Source organism: Pan troglodytes, chromosome 10, assembly GCF_028858775.2.
Source record: "Pan troglodytes isolate AG18354 chromosome 10, NHGRI_mPanTro3-v2.0_pri, whole genome shotgun sequence".
Classification (NCBI taxonomy): domain Eukaryota; kingdom Metazoa; phylum Chordata; class Mammalia; order Primates; family Hominidae; genus Pan; species Pan troglodytes.
This window is the reverse complement of record NC_072408.2, coordinates 17081835-17108639: the sequence shown is the minus strand read 5'-3', so window position 1 is coordinate 17108639 and position 26805 is coordinate 17081835. Positions and strand designations below refer to the sequence as shown.

Below are 26805 nucleotides of genomic sequence, written 5' to 3'. Positions count from 1 at the left end.
CCCAGATATTCAATCCACTCATAATATTCTACAACACTGATAGAGTTGATCAGTCAAATTGACTTGTCCCTTCCTGACAGCTCAGGCCTTAGTGGGTCACACATGAAGAGTCAGCCCAGTGATGTTCATATTTATTTGTGTCCTCTGTTGTTCTAACTTGCTGTGCTGTCCACTTACTGTTTCTGTGGACTCAGACGCATACGGAAGATATCCAGTTACATAAATTAGCTTTTCTTTCCACTCCAGCAAAATAAGATAGTTTTCTAAAATCTCAGCTCTATTATATAGAGATTAATTCGAGACATATATGCATATCCTTAATTTGTATTAGTCTAGGCAGATGCCAGGTTGAAGATTTATAACTAAAAGTAGTCATGCAACTTTTTCAGAAAAAGAAATTGTATAGTTGGATTTCAGGTAGAATTTATCTGTCAGTTCCTACTGGGAAGTATATAATATTGATATATTTTAAAGAAAATATTAGGATATAACAGAAGGGTTCCCGGTGGCTCAAGCTTTAAGAAATAAACAGTCACATGTGACTTTCACACAATATCTCCTGTGGAATGCCATTTTGAGTCTCACATATCTGTCAAGAAGCTCAAGTCATTTTTTATTTACCAAGAATGCATTATCACTTGTTATTCTGGGAGGTCTGAGAATACATAAGCATTTGGCCTTCACATAATTTTGTTACCCATAGATTGATTGATTCACTTATTCCTTCATTAATTCAGCAACTATGTGCTGAAACTATTCCAGAATTTGGACCTATGCAGTTAATAAGACAGAAAGAAAAATGCTTAACCTCGACAAGAGTATATTCTAGTTAAAGCAACAGCTAAGAAACAAAGCAAATGATATAGTATATAGTTTAGTAGATAGTGATAATTGCTAATTAGAAGAAAATAAATAGGGAAAGGTAGATGTACGTTATTTATAAATCCTTTTGAGAAAGACATCATAAATGCCTTTATCCAATTAACTAAAACAAGTTAATACTTCCATATGTAAGATTTTATAGGCAAGCTGAGCAATAAAACCAAAGCAGGTAGGGCTTTAACTCTAAGGAATATACAGCTTATCAACAATGTATTTCTTTGCATTTCCTTTCTCTGTTTACATTTATTCCTTTGAATCATATTTGGTATTCTATTTGGGAGTATAATCCTCAACTGATTGAAGATCTAAATACATGTTATAAACACAAAAGAAGATTAGAATATCAGCTATTTTGTGTACAATTTTACCTGTGTCCTATAAGTTTTTTTTAAGTTCTCAGACAAGTCAAATTGGTACAATTTCAAACATCAAATGTAATCCATTAATACTAATATAGACGTAATCCAACATTTTTTGTCCAACGTCTTATCATGAAGCTTTGTCTATCATACCAAGAGCTGTGGAGGGATTCTGACCATTGTGTTTATTTATGTTTACAATAGGAATACATCAAAGCCAGGACTCGTTTAATTCGTTGGGTCGGATTATCTCGCCAGAAGTCGAATGAGGTCTGGAAGTGGGAGGATGGCTCCGTTATCTCAGAAAATATGTAAGTCACTGGACACTTAGAATAGGAGGCGGCAGTACTGGAAACTCTTATTCTTGAGATTCCCTTTTCTCTCAGTCCAAGTCACTACTATGGGTTATAGAAGCAGCAGCTGGGTCACTTACCTGCTAATTCAAACAAGACAGCGCTGGTCATAAGACAATTCTTTCCCCTCTCTCCCATTACTTTGCTCTTTATCTAAGCCACAATCCACCTTTATCTCTGATATTATTCCCATTCATTTTTACATTCAACCTTACCATGGAACACTGTGTGCATGTATGTGTATGTGTGAGTGTGTGTGTGTGTGCGCATGCACATGTGTGTGTGTTTTTGTGTTTTGCTTGCTCTGATTATCTTCACGTTTTTAAAACAAAATTTCATATCATTATTTTACAGTTGAAAGTTGTTACCTTGAGAGTCCTTTTGAGTTTTCAGTATTGTTTTGCCTATTCTTCTATTCTGGGAGTCTCCAAGAATTCGATACATTGTATTTCACAAGATAATTCCAATGTCCATTAACGAAGCTTTGTCCTTCTACAAACAATCCAGGCAAAGGGACTGATTGCATTGAGTGGAGTTGCTTCCTATATGGCTTTCCAATCTGCAGTCTCAACATCTTTTGTTCATCCTGTATATCAAAACTGCAGTCTCTCTTCAATTAAAATTTAAACTGATAACCAAAACTTACATAATCTGATTATTACTCAAATTATGAATTAAATTTTTAAACAAATATTTATTAAGTATTTACTATAGATAGGATCTTAGGATACTACAACTACAAGCAAGCCTCTTCACAGACCTTGGGCTTTATCTCCTATCTCCTATTGCTTGCTGCCTCATTTACAAAATTGCAGGCAAATTAGTGTTCTTTACATTCTTCCAACAAATCAGACTCGTTTTGTTACCTTAAGGCTTTTGTCTTGCTATTTTCTTCTAGAATGCTCTGCCTCCACAACTCCATGACCATCTCTCCACTGAGACTCAAGTCTCTATTTAAACATCACTTCTTCAGTGAGGCTAACTCTACCCAAACTAAATTAGCCTCCCTTAAACCCATATCCATACAGTCCACCACTGTTTTGTTTCTTTGTAACTCTTACCACTGTCTCAATTTTTCTTGTCTATTTTTTATGGGCTTCTTACTGGTATCGCCCCATTTAAATGAAAGTTCCCCAACAAGAAAGACATTAGCTTTCTTGTCTTTCTTTATCAGTGTATCCTCAGCACATAGAACAACTTTGCCACATAGTTTTGCAGATATTTTCCAAATAAACTAATAAGTATATATTCCTTGTCATCTCATTATAAGCAGTTTAGAAAGAAATAAATATAACTTAATAGACAATTACAATGCAGCCTGCTGTGTTAGATGATTTATCTTGCAACATAAATCCTGATTTCAAAACTACTGAATCAACTCACTTTTCCATGAGCGTATTCCCATCTAGTGCAGCTACTTGTCCTGTAGGGCTCTTCCATCTCCTGTCAGTTCATCTAAGTCCTGACCTTCCATCAATACCGAACTAAAGTCTGATCTTGTAGATAATGCATTTTCCCATTATTTTGGAGCCATCTCCATCACTTCTTCAGGGCTCCTATTGTACCTACTGTTCCCTTGCTCCTAATTTTATGCTACATGAAATTGATATTGGGCTTTTCAAATATGCATATCTTGTACTGCCAAGCAGGGTGGAACTTTCTCAACAATGAGAATCGTTTTTGGTTTTTTTTTCCTATTTTCCTCAGTCTCTATTTGGTGCATCAAACTACTATACGCAGAGTCTGATTACTGACTGTTTGCTTAGTTTTCAAAGGAATTTATTCTAACTTTCCCTTCACAGGTTTGAGTTTTTGGAAGATGGAAAAGGAAATATGAATTGTGCTTATTTTCATAATGGGAAAATGCACCCTACCTTCTGTGAGAACAAACATTATTTAATGTGTGAGAGGAAGGCTGGCATGACCAAGGTGGACCAACTACCTTAACGCAAAGAGGTGGACAGGATAACACAGATAAGGGCTCTATTGTACAATAAAAGATATGTATGAATGCATCAGTAGCTGAAAATTGCTTATTTCTCCCTTTCTTCTCATTGGAGTTATTTTTAATATTATCTTTCCTATCAGAATTACCTAGTTTCTTCTTTGAATATACAGAAGCCATCACGTGAGTTTATCATTTGCTTCCCAATTGTTCTATTTTCCTTTAATTTTCTTTCTTCTTGTCCTTCATTTCTAATTACCTGAACATGGTATGATTTACTGCATCTTCAGATATACACATATAAAATCAAAATCAGGCCAATATAGGTTAGGGCTTAATTAATATAAGTTGTGCAAAATATCTATGTTTGAAATCTGTCCAAAATATCTAAGTTTGAAAGGCAGTGTAAGATAGTAAAAAGAATATTAAACTTAGAATCAGCAAAATAATTTAGATGTCAATTAACTAAATTACAATCATGAACCAGTTTCATAAGCTCTTTAACTTCCCTTTTCTCATATTTAAAATAGGAATAATAACACCTACCTTTTATACCTCACAGTTCTACAACCTAAAATAGAACTTTAGAGTGTTAACTGTACCAGAAACTCCATGAAAGCGAACACTATGACTTCCCCATTCACTATTCTCTTACCAGCACCAACCTGAAACCCTGGCTCACAAAACAGAGAGATATTTGTTTCTCTTTGTATAAGATAGTTCATGAGAAAAATACCTCAATCATTAAAACACTACACAAATAGAATTACTATTCCAAGTCTACCTCTGGTTAGATTCAACAGTAGTAATTTTCTGTGCTAGAGAAGGAAAAGAAAGTTTGCAAGAAAACTCACAGGGTTTGTAAAATGAATAAATGCTTCTTAACAAGTTTCAGAGGCTACTAGACAGAAGGACAAGTAAAAATGCTTTAATTAGTATTTTCCTAACAGTTCTGTGCTTTATTTTTGCTGAGTAACTCAGGAAGTATTTACAGAATGTGTGGAAAGGCACCCTTTTACAGGATAATAGGCAAAAATTGCATTTCTTTCCCACAGCTTCCCTTTTTTAACTAGTGGCTACCATTTACGAACATGATTCTCAAACATCTCAACGGAGGTGTTGGTTAAAACATAGAGAAACCAAATAGGAAACTCAAATGCTGATGTTACTCAGTGGGAAGACTGAGGAGACACAGAGACCTGGGTTTTTACCAGCATCGTGACACAATTCTCATACAAGTAGTCTTTAATACAGTTAGAGAAATATCACTACTTTAGAACTTACTCTCTATCTGGCTTTGGATAAGTAATTTAGTGTCTTTAAAACTCTATTTTCTCACCTTGAAATTGGTTTAATATTATTACCTTGCTCATAAGTTAATTGTGAAGCTCATTTAATATGATTATATAAAGTATCGATCAGAATACCAAGTATGTAATACATACTCAATAAATACGTGTTACTCTTAAAGCTTTGTGCACTAACACTGAAAGACACTTGAATCTTTATCTTTTTTCTAGACTATCAATAATTAAGCAGATTTGGAGGGCTTAGGAAAAATAATAGAAATACCTCTAATTTTACTTGTTACTTCAAATGTCTGGAGATCTTGGATTTGGGTGATGGTATCAGTATGTTTTTTATTTTGAATTGTCTATTTAGAGAAACTAAGTAGGAACCAATAATTCAGAAAACCGTACAAAATTAGCACCTCAACTTTGTTTCATCTCCCTAAAATGGAAAAACATATGTGTATACATCCCTATAGCACACATAAACTTAGAAGAATAATATCTTAGTGCATGGCAACAATACAATTAAAAATGTAGGCCAATCACTGTGATTCTTTTTCTGGTATTCATATCTAAAGTATCTTATACATAAAATCAAAATAGCACAAACGTTAGTAGCACAGATCAGACCACCTCATTTCAAATACTAAATCTTCTACATGTTATCTAAGTGAACTCCAGCAAAATTTGACTTCTGTCTTTTTCAATTTAAAACTAACTTACAGGCATGCCTCGGAAATATTGTGGGTTCAGTTCCAGACCACCACAATAAAGCAATTATTGCAATAAAGTGAGTCACATTAATTATTTGCTTTCCCAATTCGTGTAAAAGTTATGTTTGAGCTACAATGTCTTCTATTAAGTATGCAACAGCATTATGTCTGGAAAATGTACATAGTTTTATTAAAAATAGTTTATTGCTAAAAATGCTGATTATTTGAGTCTTTAGTGAGTGAAAATCTTTTTGCTGGTGGAGCGTCTTGCCTTGATGTTGATGGCTGCTGATGGATCACAGCAGTGGTTGCTGAAGGATGGGGTAGATGTGGCTATTTTTAAAATAAGACAATGGTGAAGTTTGTAGCATCAATTTAGTCTTCCTTTTATGAAATTTTTATCTGTAGAATGCGATGCTGTTAAATAGCATTTTACTCATCGTAAACTTCTTTCAAAATTGAAGTCAGTCCTCTCAAATTCTGCTACTGCTTTATCAACTAAGTTTATGCAATATTCAGAATACTTTATTAGCATTTCAACAATGTTCACAGCATGTTCACCAGGAATAATATTTGTCTCAAGAACCATTTTCTTTGCTCATCCATAAAAAGCAACTCCTCATTTGTTAAAGTTTCCTGATAAAATTGCATCAATTCAGCCACATCTTCAGGCTCCACTTCCAGTTCTAGTTCTCTTGCTATTTCCACCACATCTGCAGTTACTTCCGCCACTGAAGTCTTGAACGCCTGCAAGTTATCCATGAGGGTTTGATTCAACTTCTTCCAAGTGTCTGTTAATGTTGACACTTTGTCTTCCTTCCATGAATCACAAATCTTTTTAATGGCATCTAGAATGGTAAGTTGTTTCCAGGTGGTTTTCAATTTACTTTGCTCTGATATATAAGAAGAATCAGTGTCTGTGGGAGTTATAGCCTTATGATGTGTATTTCTTAAAGAATAAAACTTGGAAGTCAAAATTACTCCTTGATTTGTTGGTTGCAGAAAAGGATGCTGTGTTAGCAGGACTGAAAACATTAACCTCCCGGTACATGTCTATAAGAGCTCTTGGGTGACTAGGTGCATTGTCAATGAGCTGTAATATTTTGAAAAAAAGACCTTTTTTTTTTTTCTGAGCAGTGTTTCTCAACAATGGGCTTAAAATACTCAGTAAACAATGCTATAAACAAATATGCTTTCATCCAGACGTTGTTGTTTCATTCATACACCATTGGCAGGTACATTTAGCATAATTATTAAGGTCCCTAGGACATTTGAAATGATAAAAGACTACTGGCTTTAACTTAAAGTCATCAGCTGCATTAGTCCCTAACAAGAGAGTCAGCTTGTCCTTTGAAGCTTTCAAGCCAGCCATTGACTTTTCCTCTCTAGGTATAAAAATCCTAGATGACATGTCTTTCCAATACAAAGCTGTTTCATCTAGACACCTTCAGCTATTTTAGCTATATCTTCTGGATAACTTGCTCCAGTTTCTACATCACAACTTGCTGCTTCATCTTTCATTTTTATGTTAGAGAGAAGGCTTCTTTCCTTAAACCTGATGAACCAACCTCTGCTAGCTTCCAACATTTCTTCTGTAGCTTCTTCACCTCTCTCACCCATCACAGAATTGACAAGAGTTAGGGCCTTGCTCTGGATTAGGCTTTGACTTAGGAGAACGTTGTGATTGGTTTCGTCTTGTATCCAGACCACCAAACTTTCTCCATATCAGCAATAAGGCTATCTTGTTTTCTTACTATTTGTGTGTTCATTGGAGCAGCACTTGTAATTTTTTTTTTTTTATTATTATACTTTAAGTTTTAGGGTACATGTGCACAACGTGCAGGTTAGTTACATATGTATACATGTGCCATGCTGGTGTGCTGCACCCATTAACTCGTCATTTAACATTAGGTGTATCTCCTAATGCTATCCCTCCCCCTCCCCCCACCCCACAACAGGCCCCGGTGTGTGATGTTCCCCTTCCTGTGTCCATGAGTTCTCATTGTTCAATTCCCACTTATGAGTGAGAACATGCGGTGTTTGGTTTTTTGTCCTTGCAATACTTTGCTGAGAATGATGGTTTCCAGCTTCATCCATGTCCCTACAAAGGACATGAACTCATCCTTTTTTATGGCTGCATAGTATTCCATGGTGTATATGTGCCACATTTTCTTAATCCAGTCTATCACTGTTGGACATTCGGGTTGGTTCCAAGTCTTTGCTATTGTGAATAGTGCTGCAATAAACATACATGTGCATGTGTCTTTATAGCAGCATGTTTTATAATCCTTTGGGTATATACCCAGCAATGGGATGGCTGGGTCAAATGGTATTTCTAGTTCTAGATCCCTGAGGAATTGCCACACCGACTTCCATAATGGTTGAACAAGTTTACGTCCCACCAACAGTGTAAAAGTGTTCCTATTTCTCCACATCCTCTCCAGCACCTGTTGTCTCCTGACTTTTTAATGATCACCATTCTAACTGGTGTGGGATGGTATCTCATTGTGGTTTTGATTTGCATTTCTCTGATGGCCAGTGATGATGAGCACTTTTACATGTGTCTTTTGGCTGCATAAATGTCTTCTTTTGAGAAGTGTCTGTTCATATCCTTTGCCCACTTTTTGATGGGGTTGTTTTTTCTTGTAAATTTGTTTGAGTTCTTCGTAGATTCTGGATATTAGCCCTTTGTCAGATGAGTAGATTGCAAAAACTTTCTCCCATTTTGTAGGTTGCCTGTACACTCTGATGGTAGTTTCTTTTGCTGTGCAGAAGCTCTTGAGTTTAATTAGATCCCATTTGTCAATTTTGGCTTTTGATGCCATTGCTTTTGGTGTTTTAGACATGAAGTCCTTGCCCATGCCTGTGTCCTGAATGGTAATGCCTAGGTTTTCTTCTAGGATTTTTATGGTTTTAGGTCTAACATTAAAGTCTTTAATCCATATTGAATTAATTTTTGTATAAGGTGTAAGGAAGGGATCCAGTTTCAGCTTTCTACATATGGCTAGCCAGTTTTCCCAGCACCATTTATTAAATAAGGAATCCTTTCCCCATTTCTTGTTTTTGTCAGGTTTGTCAAAGATCAGATGGTTGTAGATATGCAGCATTATTTCTGAGGGCTCTGTTCTGTTCCATTGGTCTATATCTCTGTTTTGGTACCAGTACCATGCTGATTTGGTTACTGTAGCCTTGTAGTATAGCTTGAAGTCAGGTAGCATGATGCCTCCAGCTTTGTTCTTTTGGCTTAGGATTGACTTGGTGATGCAGGCTCTTTTTTGGTTCCATATGAACTTTAAAGTAGTTTTTTCCAATTCTGTGAAGAAAGTCATTGGTAGCTTGATGGGGATGGCATTGAATCTATAAATTACCTTGGGCAGTATGGCCATTTTCAAGATATTGATTCTTCCTACCCATGAGCATGGAATGTTCTTCCATTTGTTTGTATCCTCTTTTATTTCATTGAGTAGTGGTTTGTAGTCCTCCTTGAAGAGGTCCTTCACATCCCTTGTAAGTTGGATTCCTAGGTATTTTATTCTCTTTATAGGAATTGTGAATGGGAGTTTATTCATGATTTGGATCTCTATTTGTCTATTATTGGTGTATAGAAATGCTTGTGATATTTGCACATTGATTTTGCATCCTGAGACTTTGCTGAAGTTGCTTATCAGCTTTTTGGGTTTTGGCCTGAGATGATAGGATTTTCTAAATATACTATCATATCATCTGCACACAGAGAAAATTGGACTTCTTTTCTTCCTATTTGAATACCTTTTATTTCCTTCTATTTCCTGGTTGCCCTGGCCAGAACTTTCAGTACTGCATTGAATAGGAGTGGTGAGAGAGGACATCTTTATCTTGTGCCAGTTTTCAAAGGGAATGCTTCCAACTTTTGCCACTCATCATGATATTGGCTGTGGGTTTGTCATAAATAGCTCTTATTATTTTTAGATACATTCCATCAATACATAATTTATTGCATGTTTTTAGCATGAAGTGGTGTTGAATTTTACCAAAGGCCTTTTCTGCATCTATTGAGATAATCATGTGGTGTTTGTCATTGGTTCTCTTTATGTAATGAATTACATTTGTTGATTTGCATATGTTGAACCACCCTTGCATCCCAGGGATGAAGCCACCTTAACTGTGGTGGATAAGCTTTTTAATGTGTTGCTGGATTCGATTTGCCAGGATTTTATTGAGGATTTTCTCACAGTGATGCTGGCCTCATAAAATGAGTTAAGGAGGAATCCCTTTTTTTCTATTATTTGGAATAGTTTTAGAAGGAATGGCACCAGCTCCTCTTTGTACCTCTGGTAGAATTCAGCTGTGAATCAGTCTGGTCCTGGACTTTTTTTGATTGGTAGGCTATTAATTACTGCCTCCATTTAAGAACTTGTTATTGGTCTATTCAGGGATTCGACGTCTTCCTGGTTTAGTCTTGGGAGAATATATGTGTCCAGGAACTTATCCATTTCTTCTAGATTTTCTAGTTTATTTGCATGATGTGTTTATAGTATTCTCTGATGGTCGTTTGTATTTCTGTGTGATCAGTGGTGATATCCTCTGTATCATTTTTTATGGTATCTATTTGATTCTTCTCTCTTTTCTTCTTTATTAGTCTGGCTAGCAGTTTATTTTGTTAATCTTTTAAAAAACCCAGTTCCTTGATTCACTGATTTTTTGAAGGGCTTTTATGTCACTATCTTCTTCAGTTCTGCTCTGATCTTAGTTATTTCTTGTCTTCTGCTAGCTTTGAATTTGTTTGCTCTTGCTTCTCTAGTTCTTCTAATTGTAGTGTTATGGTGTCAATTTTAGATCTTTCCCAGTTTCTCATGTGGGCATTTAGTGCTATAAATTTCCATCTAAAGACTGCTTTAGCTCTGTCCTAGAGATTCTGGTATGTTGTGTCTTTGTTCTCATTAGTTTCAAATAGCATCTATTTCTGCCTTAATTTTGTTATTTACCCAGTAGTCGTTCAGGAGCAAGTTGTTCAGTTTCCATGTAGTTGTGCAGTTTTGAGTGAGTTTCTTACTCCTGAGTTGTAATTTGATTGCACTGTGGTCTGAGATACTGTTTGTTATGACTTCTGTTCTTCTGTATTTGCTGACAAGTGTGTTCCTTCCAATTGTGTGGTCAATTTCAGAAGAAGAGCAACCCTAAGACACATAATTATCAGATTCACCAGGGTTGAAATGAACAAAAAAATGTTAAGAGCAGCCAGAGAGAAAGGTCAGGTTATCCACAAAGGGAAGCCCATCAGACTAAGAGCAGATTTCTCTGCAGAAACCCTACAAGCCAGAAGAGAGTGGGGGGCAATATTCAACATTTCTAAATAAAAGAACTTTTGGCCGGGCTTGGTGGCTCACACCTGTAATCCCAGCATTTTGTGAGGCTGAGGCAGGCAAATTATGAGGCCAGGAGACTGGGACCATCCTGGGTGAAATCCCATCTCTACTAAAAATACAAAATATTAGCCAGGTGTGTGGTGGGTGCCTCTAGTCCCAGCTACTCAGGAGGCTGAGGCAGGAGAATGACATGAATCTGAGGGGTGGAGCTTGCAGTGTGCGGAGATCACACCACTGCACTCCAGTCTGGGTGACAGTGCAAGTCTCCATCTCAAAAAAGAAAAAAAAAAAAGAATTTTCAACCCAGAATTTTATATCCAGCCAAACTAAGCTTCATAAGTGAAGGAGAAATAAAATCCTTAACAGACAAGCAAATGCTGAGGGATTTTATCACCACCAGACTAGCCTTACAAGAGCTCCTGAAGGAAGCATGAAATGTGGAAAGGAAAAACTGGTACCAGCTACTGCAAAAACATACCAAAATGTAAAGTCCATCAACATTATGAAGAAATTGCATCAAATAATGGGCAAAATCACCAGCTAGTATCATAATGACAGGATCAAATTCACACATAACAATATTAACCTAAATGTAAACCAGCTAAATGCCTGAATCAAAAGACACAGGCTGACAAATTGGCTAAAGACCCAAGACCCGTCAGTGTGCTGTATTCAGGAGACCCATCTCATGTGCAAAGACACACATAGGTTCAAAACAAAGGGATGGAGGAATATTTACCAAGCAAATGTAAAGAAAAAAAATCAGGAGTTGCAATCCTAGTCTCTGATAATACAGAGTTTAAACCAACAACGATCAAAAAAGACAAAGAATGGCATTATATAATGGTAAAGGGATCAATGCAACAAGAAGAGTTAACCATCTTAAATATATATGCACCCAACAGAGGAGCACCTGGATTCATAAAGCAAGTTCTAGGAGGCCTAAAAAGAGACTTAGACACCCACACAATAATAGTGGGAGACTTTATCACCCCACTGTCAATATTAGACAGATCAACAATACAGAAAATTAACAAGGATATTTAGGACTTGAACTCAGCTCTGGACCAAGCAGACCTAATAGACATCTACAAAGCTCTCCACCCCAAATCAACAGACTACACATTCTTCTCAGCACCACATAGTGCTTATTCTAAAAAAGAAATTTTTTTAAAGACAGTTGTATAATTCAGTTGGCTGTGATTAAGGAGAAATTACAATGGTCTTTCCAGAGATGGGTCTTCGATTTAAAAATAGATAATATAAAATTAATTGGTAAAACAAGATTTTGTTAAAATATTGACTTATTCTCAATGCAAGAAGTTTTTAACTTTTAAATTTTATAACCTGTCTCTTTGACATTCTTCAGATTGATATCTCAGAATTTCACCTTTTTCTCTTTTAAAAAGGCATTGGATGTTCATTCTACCTTTTGTTATCTCCTGTAACTTCTATTAATTATCTAATGTAAGAGAGAGAATTCTTTTTTTGAAAAACAGGCAAATGAAATATCTTTTGGACTTGCATGTCTATTATGTCTCTATCTTTATATATTTCATGTGAAAGTGATATTTCATTACCTAACTACATGAAGAAGCTCTAATCAAGTAATTAAAAATAAATAAACAAATAAATGCTTACTAGACTGATAGAATCTACATAACCTTAGTAATCTTTGGTAAGATTAATTCAGTAAATTTAATCTGAAAATTTTATCCAGTAATTTAAAATATTAACATCATGATTAAACCTTCTTTATTTTTTTCATTAGCAATTTGGATTACTATAGTTAATATAGTTAAAAATATTTTAAGAGTTAAAATAATAGGAGCATAAGATATGTTTTTGGTGAAGCTTATAAAACATAAGGATGTCAATTTTGATTAAGAAAGAAAATAATTGTGTTTTTTTTCTAGTTAAACTATTTAAGAGTTGCTTTAAAATGAAGGAAAAATTGTACAAATAAAACTAAATAAATAAATTTAAACAAAGAAGCCAGGGGAGCAAAAGTGAACTCTCAGCCCTGTGGTTGCCAAGAAAATAGTCGACATGGGGGAAGAGGAAAACCAAGGAACTATTTTAAACCAGAGGGTATAATGTAAAGAAATTGTTTTATTTTGTAGATTGTATCACTCAACTTTTTAAAAAAATCTTTACCATAATGAATTGTCAAAATAACCATTTTAAGGACAAAATTCTTAATTTTAAATGCTACAGAATTTAAAAGCTTGTTTGGATTGATGCAAGACCCACAGCTCACTACTAAGTAATCACTAATAAGTACATGTGACCCAAATGCACAGGAGATTATTTTTAAGAGAACAATCAGGCTAGTAAACCAGAAAAAAAAATGCCACTGTAAAGTCTGTTTGCCCTGTGAAGGTGTATTAGTTCATTTTTGCACTTCTGATAAAGACATGCCAGAGACAGGGTAATTTACAGAGAAAAAGAGGTTTAATGGACTCACCATTCCATGTGGCTGGGGAGGCCTCACAATCACGGTGGAAGGCAAAAGGCACATCTTACATAGCAGCAGGCAAGAGAGAGAATGGGAACCAAGCAAAAGGGCTTTCCCCTTATAAAACCGTCAGATATTGTGCAACTTATCCAATACCATGAGAACAGTATAGGGGAACCACCCTCATGATTTAATTATCTCCCACCAGGTCCCCTCCTGCATCATGTTGAATTATGGGAGCTACAATTCAAGATTAGATTTGGGTGGAGACACAGCCAAACCATATCACTCCATCCCTAGACCTCCCAAATCTCATGTCCTCACATTTCAAAATCAATCATGTCTTCCCAAAAGTCCCCCAAAGTCTTAACTCATTTTAGCATTAACTCAACAGTCCACAGCCCAAAGTCTCATCTAAGACAAGGCAAATCCCTTCTGCCTATGAGCCAGTAAAATCAAAAGCAAGTTAGTTACTTCCTAGATACAATGAGGGTACAGGCACTGGATAAATACAGCCATTCCAAATGGGAGAAATCGGCCAAAATGAATAGTGTATTGGACTGCCCTATAGTATTTCAGACTTGCAAGGGGCCACAGGCCCCTTCTCACGGCCCCACTAGGCAGTGCCCCAGTAGGGACTCTGTGTGGGGATTCCAACCCCACATTTCTCTCCCCTACTGCCCTAGCAGAGGTTCTGCATGAGGGCGACACCTCTACAGCAAACTTCTTCCTGGGCATCCAGGCATTTCCATACATCCTCTGAAATCTAGGTGGAGGTTCCCAAAACTCAATTCTTGTCTTCTGTGCACCCACAGGCTCAACACCACATAGAAGCTGCCAAGACTTGAGGCTTACACCCTCTGAAACAACAGCCCAAGCTGTACCTTGACCCCTTTTAGCCATGGCTAGAGTGGCTGGGATGCAGGGCACCAAGTCCCTAGGTTGCACAGAGCAGGGGGATCCTGGACCTGGCCCACAAAACCAGTTTTTTCCACCTAGGCCTCAGGATCTGTGATGGGAGGGGCTGCTGTGAAGACCTCTGACGTGCCCTGGAGACATTTTGCCCATTGTCTTGGTGATTAACATTTGGCTCCTTTTTATTTATGGAAATTTCTGCAGCCGGGTTGCATTGAATTTCTCCTTCGAAAATGGGTTTTTCTTTCCATCACATCTTCAGGCTGCAAATTTTCCAGACTTTTATTCTCTGTTTCTCTTTTAAAACTGAATGCTTTTAACAATACCCAAGTAACCTCCTGAATACTTTGCTGCTTAGAAATTTCTTCTATTGGCGGGGCGCGGTGGCTCATGCCTGTAATCCCAGCACTTTGGGAGGCCGAGGCAGGCGGATCACGAAGTCAGGAGATCAAGACCATCCCGGCTAATTCGGTGAAACCCCTTGTCTACTAAAAATACAAAAAATTAGCCAGGCGCGGTGGTGGGCGCCTATAGTCCCAGCTACTCGGGAGGCTGAGGCAGGAGAATGGTGCGAACCCGGGAGGCGGAGCTTGCAGTGAGCCCACATTGCGCCACTGCACTCCAGCCTGGGTGACAGAGCGAGACTCCGTCTCAAAAAAAAAAAAAAAAAAAGAAAGAAATTTATTCTGCCAGATACCCTAAATCATCTCCTTCAAGTTCAAAGTTCCACAAATCTCTAGGGCAGGGGCAAAATATTGCTAGTCTCTTTCCTAAAACACAGCGAGAGTCACCTTTACTGCAGTTCCCAACAAGTTCCTCATCTTCAGCTGAGACCATCTCAGCCTGGATTTCATTGTCCATATCATTATCAGCATTTTGGTCAAAGCCATTCAACAAATCTCTATGAAGTTCCAAACTGTCCCACATTTTCCTGTCCTCTTCTGGACCCTCCAAACTGTTCCAACCTCTGCCTGCTACCCAGTTCCGAAGCTGGTTCCACATTTTTGGGTATCTTTACAAGTATTGCCCCACTCTACTGGTACCAATTTATTGTATTAGTTCATTTTCATGCTACTAATAAAGACATACCCAAGACTGGGTAATTTATAAAGAAAAAGAGGTTTAATGGACTCACAGTTCCATGTGGCTGGGGAGGCCTCACAATCGTGGGGGAAGGCAAAAGGCACATTTTACATTGCAGCAGGAAAGAGAACGAGAACCGAGTGAAAGCGGTTCCCCTTTATAAAACCATCAGATTTCATGAGACTTATTCACTAGCATGAGAACAGTATGGGGAAAACCGCCCTCCTGATTCAATTATCTCCCACCAGGTCCCTCCCACAACAGGTGGGAATTATGGGAGCTAAAATTCAAAATGAGATTTGGCTGGGGACACAGCCAAACCATATCAGCAGGGGACTGCCCAACTCTCCCTATAAAATGCCAAGTTAAGCACCCCAGGTGAAGCAGTTAATATGCTTCACATGAAAACCATGTTGGACTGGTTTTATGATAACTGGGTTATCTTCTCAACAAATATGCCAATTACCAAGGTCAAGGTAAATTTTGGGGTTCAGGGAGCCCCTTTTACATTGGTGCCCCCCCCCCCACAGAATCATAGGACTGTTTAAGAAGACTTATCAAATTTTCTGTTCCTCATAGGTCTTACAGATGCAACTCCCTGCTGGGAACCCAAACCCTTTTTCACCAGAAAAGATAAAATAGGCCTGGCACGGTGGCTCACGCCTGTAATCCCAGCACTTTGGGAGGCCAAGGCCGGTGGATCACCTCAGGTCAGGAGTTCAAGACCAGCCTGGGCAACATGGTGAACCCTCATCTGTACTAAAAATACAAAAATTAGCCAGGTGTGATGGTGGGCACCTGTAATCCCAGCTAGTTGGTAGGCTGAGGCAGGAGAATCACTTGAACCAAGGAGGCGGAGGTTGCAGTGAGCCGAGATCATGCCACTGCACTCCAGCCTGGGTGACAAGAGCGAGACTCTGTCTCAAATAAAATAAATAAATAAATAAAAGAAAGAAAAGGTAAAATGATCTGGGGCTAAAAACAAAACAAAACAAAAACAAACAAAAACATACAGGTTAACAGAATTATAAAATTTAAGATGTTTAAACAAACTTTATGGAAGACAGTTGTAAGCCCTTTACCTAAATGTCATGTGAAAATGGGTACTATATCTGACTGGGAGATGTTTCCCCTTTCTGGTACTATAAAGCTGAAGGCATATAAATCTGCTCTTTTAGTAAATGTTAATTGAACATGCTGAATGGGAACTAGTAAAATTGCCTGAGCCCACAAAGTATTGGGTAGAAGCCAGAGCGCTAGTCAGGACAAATCCTCCATTTCATTTGTGGCATTTGTGGCACACTTATTGGGGCTGATGGCAAAAAACTGTAAATATTTCCCAATGACAATATTGAACAGAGAATTTCCACCTGAGAGCCATGTACTGCCTTGCTATGGAATTTTAACTGAAGCTACCCCTATGCTAATAAAAATGATGGTGCCCAAAAGAGTTCCATAAAAAAATAAAAATGATTTCCATAGAATCTTGCTACCTGGGGATATTAGGAGAAAATACTGATAAGTAGGGGGCCTCTTTCCTAGATTCTACCATGCCTGATAGACAGCTTTCATGAGCTGTTGGCTTGTAAATGGCATTTCCCAAATAAACATTGTTTGAAAGCTCCGGCTCTGGTTAAAGCAGGGTCAACAAAATCTTTTTCTTTTGAGTTATTTGAGTGAAGTATGTTTTTGTAAGCAAATTTATATTTCTCTTTGAGTTCTAAAATTTGGATTGTGATTTTATGACAGTATAGTCATTTGCATAAATTCAAAAAGCATCTTTTAAAACAAAAGAATTTGAGACACTGGCTATTTTACTAAGACTTTAACTAAAATAGCATATTTTTAGGTAAAGTTCAGTCAAGGTCAACTTAAAGAAGCCTATATGGCCAATCAATTCTTGCTGCATTTTTAATTAATTAATTAATTTTTTTTGGAGATGGAGTCTTGCTCTGTCACCCAGGCTGGAGTGCAGTGGTGCAATCTCACCTCACTGGCACCTTTGCCTCCCGGGTTCAAGCGATTCTCCTGCCTCAGCCTCCCGAGTAGCTGGGACTGTAGGTGTGTGTCACCATGCCTGGCTGATTTTTGTATTTTTAGTAGAAATGGGATTTCACCATGTTAGCCAGTCTGGTCTTGAACTCCTGACCTCAGGCCATCCACCTGCCTTGGCCTCCCAACGTGCTGGGATTACAGGCATAAGCCACCATACCCAACCCTTGCTGCATTTTATGCAAAATTACCAGGCCAAGTATAATAAGCCTAAAACTTACTTTGCACACAAATTGGTCTTGCTATAATTTCTCTTTAATATAAAAAAAAAGAGGGGGGGGATAAAGGAATTGCTTCAAAGGAAAACATTTAATACTCAATTTCAGTCCTAATCTTTTTTTTTTTTTTCAATGGAGACTGAAACATCATTTTTTGGCTATGGTAATCCACTAGCGAGTACCAGATTATAATTTTTCTTCGTATTTTTAGTTGGTACCCTAATGGAATAGGTTCCTTTTTCTGTTCTGACACACAAATTGCTCTTTTAATGATCAAACTGTAAATGTTATTTATCTCTTCTTGTTTTACTTCCGGGAAAACCCAAATCATGATATTTTGAAGATCAGAGATGTGGCTCTCCGTCATTTTGGCATCCCACTGGGCTGGGATCTGTATTTCACTGAGAATGCTCTGCTGCACAAACTATACAAGCCCCCTTCCCTCTAGGCCCAGCTACTGTCACAGAAGAGGAGGGGGCAGAAGATTGTAAGGGCTGGTTTTAAAGAAAAAAATTAGGTCAAGGTCAAACCTCCAAATCAAGGAGGGGTTACAAAAATGCCTAAACAGCTGGTAAAACAAGTTTAGTTGCTTTCTAAACGATTATGTGTCACTTTTGCATCTACCCCAACCATGAAAATTTATTTGCTTATTATAGAATTACAGGAAAATATTTACTAACAGGATAAAAAATACCTTGTAACAAAGCCTCTTGGGTATAATACTCCCAGTTATGAGTTATGGAGATAAACATATCTATCTATATATATATTTTTCAGAACAATGCTTATGTTTGCATAGCTAATTGCTGTATGTCTTTAAAAAAAGCCAAGCTTACAGTAGCTCAACACACAGAAGTTAAAAATAAGTCAATCTCGTAACTTGCCTTTTCATTTTTGTTTATTGGCTTTTACTTAAAATAATAATTTTAAGAGGTAATAAATGCATGTCCATATCCATTCTTACCTGGCCTAGAACAATCAATTGGCTATAAGTCCTTTGACTCATAAGGCCTTCAGCCATAGGGAGTCCCATGGAAGTATAGGATGGACCCGAGATGGGGAGCCATGCCACCCTGGCAACGCTATGGGACAAAACTAAAATTTGCTGGTTTTTGATGTTGCCTCTGGCAAATCTTGGCCAGAAGGGGAAGAACGTAAATGAAAATGAAAATTCGAAGGCCCCCACAGCCATCTGAATGGACTTCCTCTTCCTCCAGGGTTCAGGCCATGATGGAAAGTGGGAGGTGGGACATGCTTCATTATACCTCTCTGGCATTAACATTCACAATCTATTCTCTCTGGAGCTTGCTACCTGGATGTTTCATCTGCATGATAAAATCCCAGGTCTTCAGACAAACTCAACTAATTGTCAACCAGAAAATATTTAAATTTACCTATAGCCTAGAACCCCCACCCCCTACACTCCTTAAATGTATTTGATTGATGCCTCATGCCTCCCTAAAATATATAGAACCAAGCTGCACTGGATTGGCCATCTTCTCACATATCATTCTTTGTTTATAAGTGCAGTGATAATATTGAACATATAGTCTACTTATATATCCACAATACATGTTATTTAAGTCAGGTGCGTTTCTTATAACCCTGAAAGAGAAAGTAAAGAATTACACTTGGCAAGTCAGATATTTGAAACATATTCACAGAAAAAAAATTACACTTCCAACATGATATTATTGCCCTAGACTCTGTGTTGTTTAAACTAAATCTAATTTAATGTTCAGAGTATCAAGAATGTCCGAGTTAATTGTTTATGTTGACACATATGCAATGTCAAACACTGCTTCATTTCTCCCTGCTTTTTCCACTTTCTAACATCTGATATTTGCTGTCCTTTCCTTACAGAGTTAGCACCCCAGCCCCTTCATATATAATATAATTTGGAATAATACCATTCCATAAGATTCTCCTAGTCTAATTGGCTAGGAGTAGTAAGACTTGGACCCTTTATCCCTCAAGTTTTTTTTATAATCATCAAAGTCAGGAATTCACCTGAGATATATGACACCTTAAGTTTAACATCATCTCCAAGTGACATTTCGCAAAAGATTTTTCTCTGAAGTTCTAATGACCAGCCCATAAATACTAGATTAGTGATCAGGGACTATGCATTAGAAACAAATTTATAAATTAAAAATACTATCTTTTAGATTAATTTAGCATCAATACTTGGGTAAAAAAATAATGATATCAACCAGTAAATAAGTTCATCAATTAAATGTTTAAGAATGAGATTTATTTGTGGTGACATAGTACAGATGTCATTTATTACAACCCCCTTTCAGAAACAAACCCCAAAACAACAGAGTTATAAAGTGAAGATGTATATATACACACACACACACATATATATCATACATACTATTATTATATACTTTTTCAGTTTTCTTTTTGATAATTGAAAATATCTACAATGTTTTCCATTCCATTATAGATTACCATTCCATTTGCAATAATTACAAACACATACATATTCTACGTTTGCAAAACAAGATTCCATCTGTACTCTCTCCTGACACACACATTACCTTTGTCTCTAGTCTTTCACTACAAATTAGGCCTTTAAAATATATATCCTTCTCCACTCCATTTGTAGATTGCTTATCTCCCATTGTATCCTATCATTGCCAACCATCAGAGGTAGCGCCACCTTGTCTTTCTGACCCACACTCCTACACTTACTATTTCTATGTGAAAGAAAAAGCAAACAAACAAAACAAAACAAAAAATTCTATTTGCCATTATGGCCCAATGTGATGAGTACGCAGGGATCTGAGTGCCTAAACTCACTGTGGTGGCACCTCAACACCGTTGACTCAGAGCTGTCTCCTGCTAAAAGTATATACTAAAAACGTGTTAAATGATGGACTTCCAATAGTGTCCAGCAGGTTGAGACTCTGGTTTCTTTCTTCGTCTGATATTTTCTGCTTCCCAAATTTCAGAGATTAAAAAATACAAATGGAATTTGCCACTATTTTTACATGTAAAGACTTTTTTCCCCATTATAAGCAGAACAAATACAATGTATAAAACCACTTAAAATAGTATATTTATAACCACATTCCTCATTATACTACACAACAAATTATTTTATCTATACTATATATGTGATATATTAAGCTAAAGTTTATATTCTTTCACCTGAAGTGCTCTTCTAAACCAGTCTTTAAATTTTTCATTCAAAAATGCCCATTTCAGAATGGAAGTTAGTGTAAACTCTATGGCAATTTTTCAAAGAACTAAAAATAGAATTACCATTTGATCCAGCAATTCCACTATCGGGTATCTAACCAAAGGGAAAGGAATGATTGTATTAAAAAAAGACACCTACACTCAAATGTTTGTTGTAGAGCAATTTACAATAGCAAAGTCATGGAATTGTCCTAAGTGTCCATCAGCGGATTATTGGATAAGAAAACATGAAACCATGCTTTCTTTTAGAGTATATACACCATGAAATACTACTTAAGTATAAAAAAGAAGGAAATCATGACTTTGCAGCAAAATGGATGGAGCTGGAGACCATTCTCTTAAATGAAATAACTCAGGAACGTAAACTTAAATACTGCATATTCTCACTTAAGTGGGAGCTAAATAATATGTACACATGCACATAAACAGTGGAATAATAGACATTGGAGACTCCAAAAAGTAGGAGGGTGGGAAGAAAATAAAGAATGAGAAATTACCTATTGGGTACAGTGTACACTATCCAGGTTACGGTTACACTGAAAACACTGACCTCATCATTATGCAATATATTTATATAACAAAATTGCAATCGTACCCCCTAAATCCATAAACTTTTTAAAATGCCCATTTGAAGTGTCATTTATAACAAAAGTATCATTGCTAAAATTTATGTTTTGTTAGTCTGTGTATTCTTACTGAAGCATTTATCACACTATATTCTCTTTATCTCTAGCATAATTCTATCAGTCTGCACATAAAATTGATGGTTAAGTAACTTTAATGATGAATCAATATTTCATTCATCTTTGAACCCTAGAACTTATCACAATATTAAGTACTTGTTAGTCCAATGACTTTTCTGGGCTTCCACAATTTTTCTTAGATAAAATTATTTACAGAGTTCTCCATAATTTGGCTGCTGTAATTTTGTTAGTTACTTGTCAAAATTATGAGAAGATATTTATGGTAACTTTATGTATTAGAAAATACATCAAAGAAGCATGATAGAAAAGGGTTCTTTTAGCGTGCAATTTCAATTGAAGCTGGTTTTAATTTGAATCTACAGTGCTCCTAAGGAAAATACCTCTACTCAAACCCAGCTATAAAATTCTAACAAGAATAGACACTTACCAGGCAGAGGAGTTGATTATATTATCCACTCTCATACCATGAGTGGAATCTTCTTCAGGAGATAATCCCAGCCAATAGTCATATGATCTACTCTGGGATTTTATAAATTCCTACAGGAAATACAGATGGTCTGTTTAAGAAACAGTCTCCTACTTTTGTATTTTACATTATAATGTAATTTCTTACAAATTGCTGTTTTAAGGTAATGTACTGGACATTGCACTACTACTATTAAATGTCATTATAAGAAATTGAAAGAAAGTACTCTTTACTACAAAATTTCAATATTTTTAACAATATCATTGCTGGTCTCACAAGAAGAGAGGCCCTACTAATCCATGTATAACCTTAATTTACAGTCAATGAAGAGTTCACGATGACAAGTTCAGGATTAAAAAATTTGAGCAGTAAATATTGTGTCCAGGGCCAAAGGAGGTGGGTAATGGCTATAAACAAGAGTTAATAGAAACAGAAAGAGTAGGAAAAAAATGCCACACACTCAGATGTGAGTGGTTACAGAACAGAATTCAGAACCAGTCCAGAATTTTGTAGCCAAATAACAGGTTTTTTTCTTATTCCAGCCTTTAAAAATTTTTTCTAGAGTAAGTAACTGTGAATGGGTCACTTGAGAATGATCTGATGAGGAAGAGATTGTGGGTTGATTTCTCTCTCTTCTATAAAGGATGATGAAAGTTTCTTATTGTGGGGAAGCAGAGACTTTTAGAAAATGTAATTTTGCTTAAAAATATATGATTACTAAGTGAGAGACCAAAAATGCTATGTAATAAGTGTAACATGGAAACATTATTTAGACATGGAAAACTAAGAAAATGAATACATCAATAAAGCTACTAGAAAACACATTTTTCCTGGGATTCAAGGACTCAGTACAATATATCTGACACTTGCCTGTGCCATCTTACTTCAGTTCTTCTTGTTTGTACATATTTTATGCTAACCTACTATAACTTGCCTATTTCTCTTAGTGAATTAAAAAATACAAAATGGTAGAAACAAAACATATTCTCCCATGTAGTTCTTATGGAATTGCTAACCCTGGGGATTAATCTCCATATCCTCTGTTTTTAGATAAATGTTTATAAATTAAGTTCTGAAATTTGGTGCTAGATTCTAATTTGGAAATGCTTACAGACCTATAGATTCTGGGTGCCCTGTAATACTCACCTACCTGTCAGCTAGTAATATTTCTCTTATGCTAAGTTCCTAAACTTGTATGTTTTACCTTGCCTATGATATCTTGAGATAAGTGTACAAAGTTTCAGTCACTTCACACCCCAACTGAAATAAACCAGAATCATGAGTGGGTTGATTGAAGTCTTCTCCAACATGCCACACCCCTCTCTATCCCATGATGGTAGAAACACCTGGGCTTTACCAATGCATTTTTGTTGTTTATCTTCAACAGGCTGGCATTCTGAGCAGCACAGGCCATTTTACTCTCCTGCCATGTGTGGACATCATCACTTAGGAAATAACAGCTGTCCTTATGCCAAATCCATCTCCTTGGACAAGGCTTACATTCGTGCTCTGGAAGAAGAACATAGTTTTATTTGGGTTTTGTTGATAGTCATAATAATTCTTATTATTTCCTTTCCTCTCTGTGTGACATTGATCACATTTGCTGTTTATTCTTCTTTCTTTTTCTTTCTCTCTTTCCCTTTTTTTTTTTTTTTTTGACAGAGTCTTGCTCTATTGCCCAAACTGGAGAGCAGTGGCGTGATCTCAGCTCACTGCAGCCTCCACCTCCTGGATTCAAGTGACTCTCCTGCCTCAGCCACCCAAGTAGCTGGGATTACATGCTGTTTCTTTTTTTTTTACATCAAAGGGGAAGTAAGTGAATCCTGTATTCTAGTTCCTTATATACCACCATAATGTGTCAGACACATAACTTGAACAAAAAAATTTCAAATTAAGCACTTGGATTCAAGTGTGTATTCCTATGTCAATTCCTCTTTGTTATTTTGTATATTCTTTAAAGACAATAAAAACTAATTACTGGAAACATTCTGTATAGTAAGAATTAACCCCACCTATCTATACCAATCTTATCTTCTTTAATTTTTGTTCTCTGAAATGTTGAAACTTTGAGGTTTCTCAGGAGCAAAAGGAATATGTTTTAGCAACCATGACTATAGAAACTTATGGAGACACTAGAAGACCAACTCCCCGATCCCAAAGGTGAAGTCTCAGTTTATTTTTTTCTATGGACTTTGTTATCAATCACTGACTGAAATTTAAGAATGAAGTCACCTGTAAAGAGGTGTCACTTCCTCCCTGTCTTCTATTAACCTCAGTGCCCAGAATAATTATAGTAAGTGACAGATTAGAGAAACTGTCTTGTCTAACATTTTATTATGTAACCATTATCTCCTGATAATTTTGGGGCCTATTGTTGTTACTACTTTTTCTGTTTTTCTTCTAACTGCGTGGAAATATCAATGAATTCTCCATCAACCACATGTAATTCTTTCCCCCAAATTATGACTCCCTAGAGAAAGGCTGTTAGCTAATTATAAAATGATTCTTAAGAGACTCAGTGGTTTAGTTTATTGTCCAATAAATAACTCCAAGAGAATACAAGATTACCTTGTTCTTTGCTATATAGCTCACGACATAATTTGGTGGCTATTGTTTGCAGTGTGGTGGAGAGGTTCCTGATCTTGTTGGAGATATTCATGTTACTCATCAGTTGTAGAGAAACATTTCTCTGGAGCTCTTCACTGATGTTTTGTAGTTTGTTCATTTTTTTCATTTCTATCTTCAAAGTTACGTGAACTCCACATTAAAAAAATGACAAAAAATTGTAAATTCTCAATAGAGCCATCATCCTTTATCATTTGCAGAAGTAGTATAAAGATTAAAGGGGTAGGGAAAGCAATTACTCTACAGGAGTGAGGGAAAGAGACTAAGTTCCACATTGTAAGTCCTCCTTGTGGGCCTATCACCTATCATTATTATAAATCTTCCACTGAAGGAATAAACTTTTGTTGTTAAATATTTGAAATTCTAGATACTTCCTCTTTTGACCAAAACAGGGGCAGTACATACACATGCTTGCCAAGACTCCCAATCCAATGAGCAACAGAAGGCACAGAAGAGTCAGAAACAAGGCTGCTGGACGCCATACACGAGAGGGAGCTGGAGGTGCTGTGGAAAGCAAAATTAACAGAGAGGCCTAAAAATGGTATAACTTTCATTTGGATTATTTACTCATTCATTCATTCATTCATTTTACCTTTATTTCCTAATATGCCTATTGGAAAGAAATGGATTTGCTAGCCATTCAAGAATATTCAAAAAATATTTTTGAAGAATATGTCAAGAATAAATCAAAATCACTTCATTGTTTTGTATGTAAATTGATTCTGGCAGGAGAAGCTGTTAACTGGTAGACTGATTTAAAAAAACAGATAAGCAAAAACAGAATTTATAATAGAGAATGGAGAAAACCAATCAACCTAGATATAGCGTATTTTGTTTGTACAAATTTGGGAAAAGCGAGTAGCTGGAAATTAACAGAGAAGCCAATAGGAGAAGTCTTTGCTTGAGTAGACAATTGTGGCATGTCAAGAAAAACAGTTTCAGTTGTTTATGTATCCCCCCAGGTAATTATGAGAATTTAGCTGCAGAATGAACAAGATAGGCTGTCTTTTCATAATGTCTTTGGCTGTCCTCCCATTATCTTTTGATCTTAGTCAGTCCAGATCTACACCATTTTTATTGCAATTTTTCAAAAAAATTTTCATGTGTTTTTGCAAGAAACTTTTATTGAATACTTCCTTTTTAATGAATAGTGAAGCCCAGAATAGATCATTTCTCTATTTTAAAAAAAACAGGAATTATAAACTTTGTGAGCGAATTATCATTGTGACTATGTTATTTAAATCATCATTATGTATAAAGCTATTATACATTAGGTAAAGACTAGCTAGATATTTCAAGAAAATCCAATTCATGGATACCATAATAATCTCACTATACTTCTGAGCTATGTCTTACATCTCATAGTTGATGGTGCAATAATATTGTGAAATCCAGAGAGAATTACTAATAAATAGTAAAACTTAACTTCTGTAGACTTTAGAAAATAGTTACTACTGAAAGAACTACATGTTCAAGATTTTATCTAAGATTAGAATTATAAATGCCAGTGCTATCTTTCTTAAAATTATTTTCTTATTTATATATGCATTCAATTATTCAAAAGTTTATTTATTCAATGAACTTATTCAATTATTAAAAAGTACAATTATTCAAAAGTTATCTTTTGAGTGCCTTGTATTTATTAGACATTATCCTGGGTGCTAACAATATCAAAGTGAGCAAGATGTACAAGTTCCTGTTTTCACAGGTATAAATTTTAATTGTAGGAGGAAATAGATAAATAGATATATAAGTGAGACAGGGAGAAAGAAAGAAAGGGAGAAAAGATCTCAAATTTGGCGATGTTGTGCAGAGATTTAAAACTAAGCTGTTATAGAGAGCAGGCAGTTCAAATCTTATGAATAGGAACCAGCATGCAAAATAAGTAGGAAGAACATTACAGGTAGCAATTACATGAAGTTCAAAGACAATAATTTAAGGAAAAGATTTCTATTTGAAAAACAGAATATATTCAGAGGGACAGAAGAATTGTGGCCAATGTGAAAAATGATGTTAAAGGTTTTATTTGTTTTCTTTTGTTTTGTTTTTAAAATAACAAGGAGGAGACGTTATTTACAGCCTTTTCTAGCCAGAATAAGTTAGATTTTTGGGGAAACCACTGGAAGAATTTAATCTAGGAGGGCAAAATAACAGAGTCGTTTTATCAGTAAGAAATCTGTTACAG

At 36.3% G+C, this 26805-nt stretch overlaps 2 protein-coding genes across 17 annotated transcripts in view; one reads left to right on the top strand and one right to left on the bottom strand.

Moving 5' to 3' along the window:
* CLEC1B (C-type lectin domain family 1 member B) overlaps positions 1–3609 on the top strand; it is a 37759-nt gene extending 34150 nt beyond the window's left edge. For all 3 annotated transcript variants that reach the window (XM_063786332.1, XM_063786333.1, XM_009424821.5), the window contains 2 exons: positions 1446–1552; positions 3397–3609. In XM_063786332.1, coding sequence (XP_063642402.1) covers positions 1446–1552; positions 3397–3541 — 252 coding nt within the window. In that variant the 3' untranslated portion in view covers positions 3542–3609. The remainder of the gene's footprint in view (positions 1–1445; positions 1553–3396) is intronic.
* The window catches only part of CLEC12A (C-type lectin domain family 12 member A), a 64914-nt gene that overhangs the window by 14240 nt on the left and 23869 nt on the right, over positions 1–26805 (bottom strand). For 3 of the 14 annotated variants that reach the window (XM_009424823.5, XM_009424828.5, XM_009424827.4), the window contains exons 3-7: positions 25026–25124; positions 24564–24752; positions 23353–23504; positions 21957–22066; positions 587–2193 (exon numbers count right to left, since the gene is read on the bottom strand). In XM_009424823.5, the coding sequence (XP_009423098.1) occupies positions 2007–2193; positions 21957–22066; positions 23353–23504; positions 24564–24752; positions 25026–25124 (737 nt within the window). In that variant the 3' untranslated portion in view covers positions 587–2006. The other 11 variants (XM_009424825.5, XM_016922959.4, XM_054663074.2 and 8 more) reach the window with 11 other exon arrangements.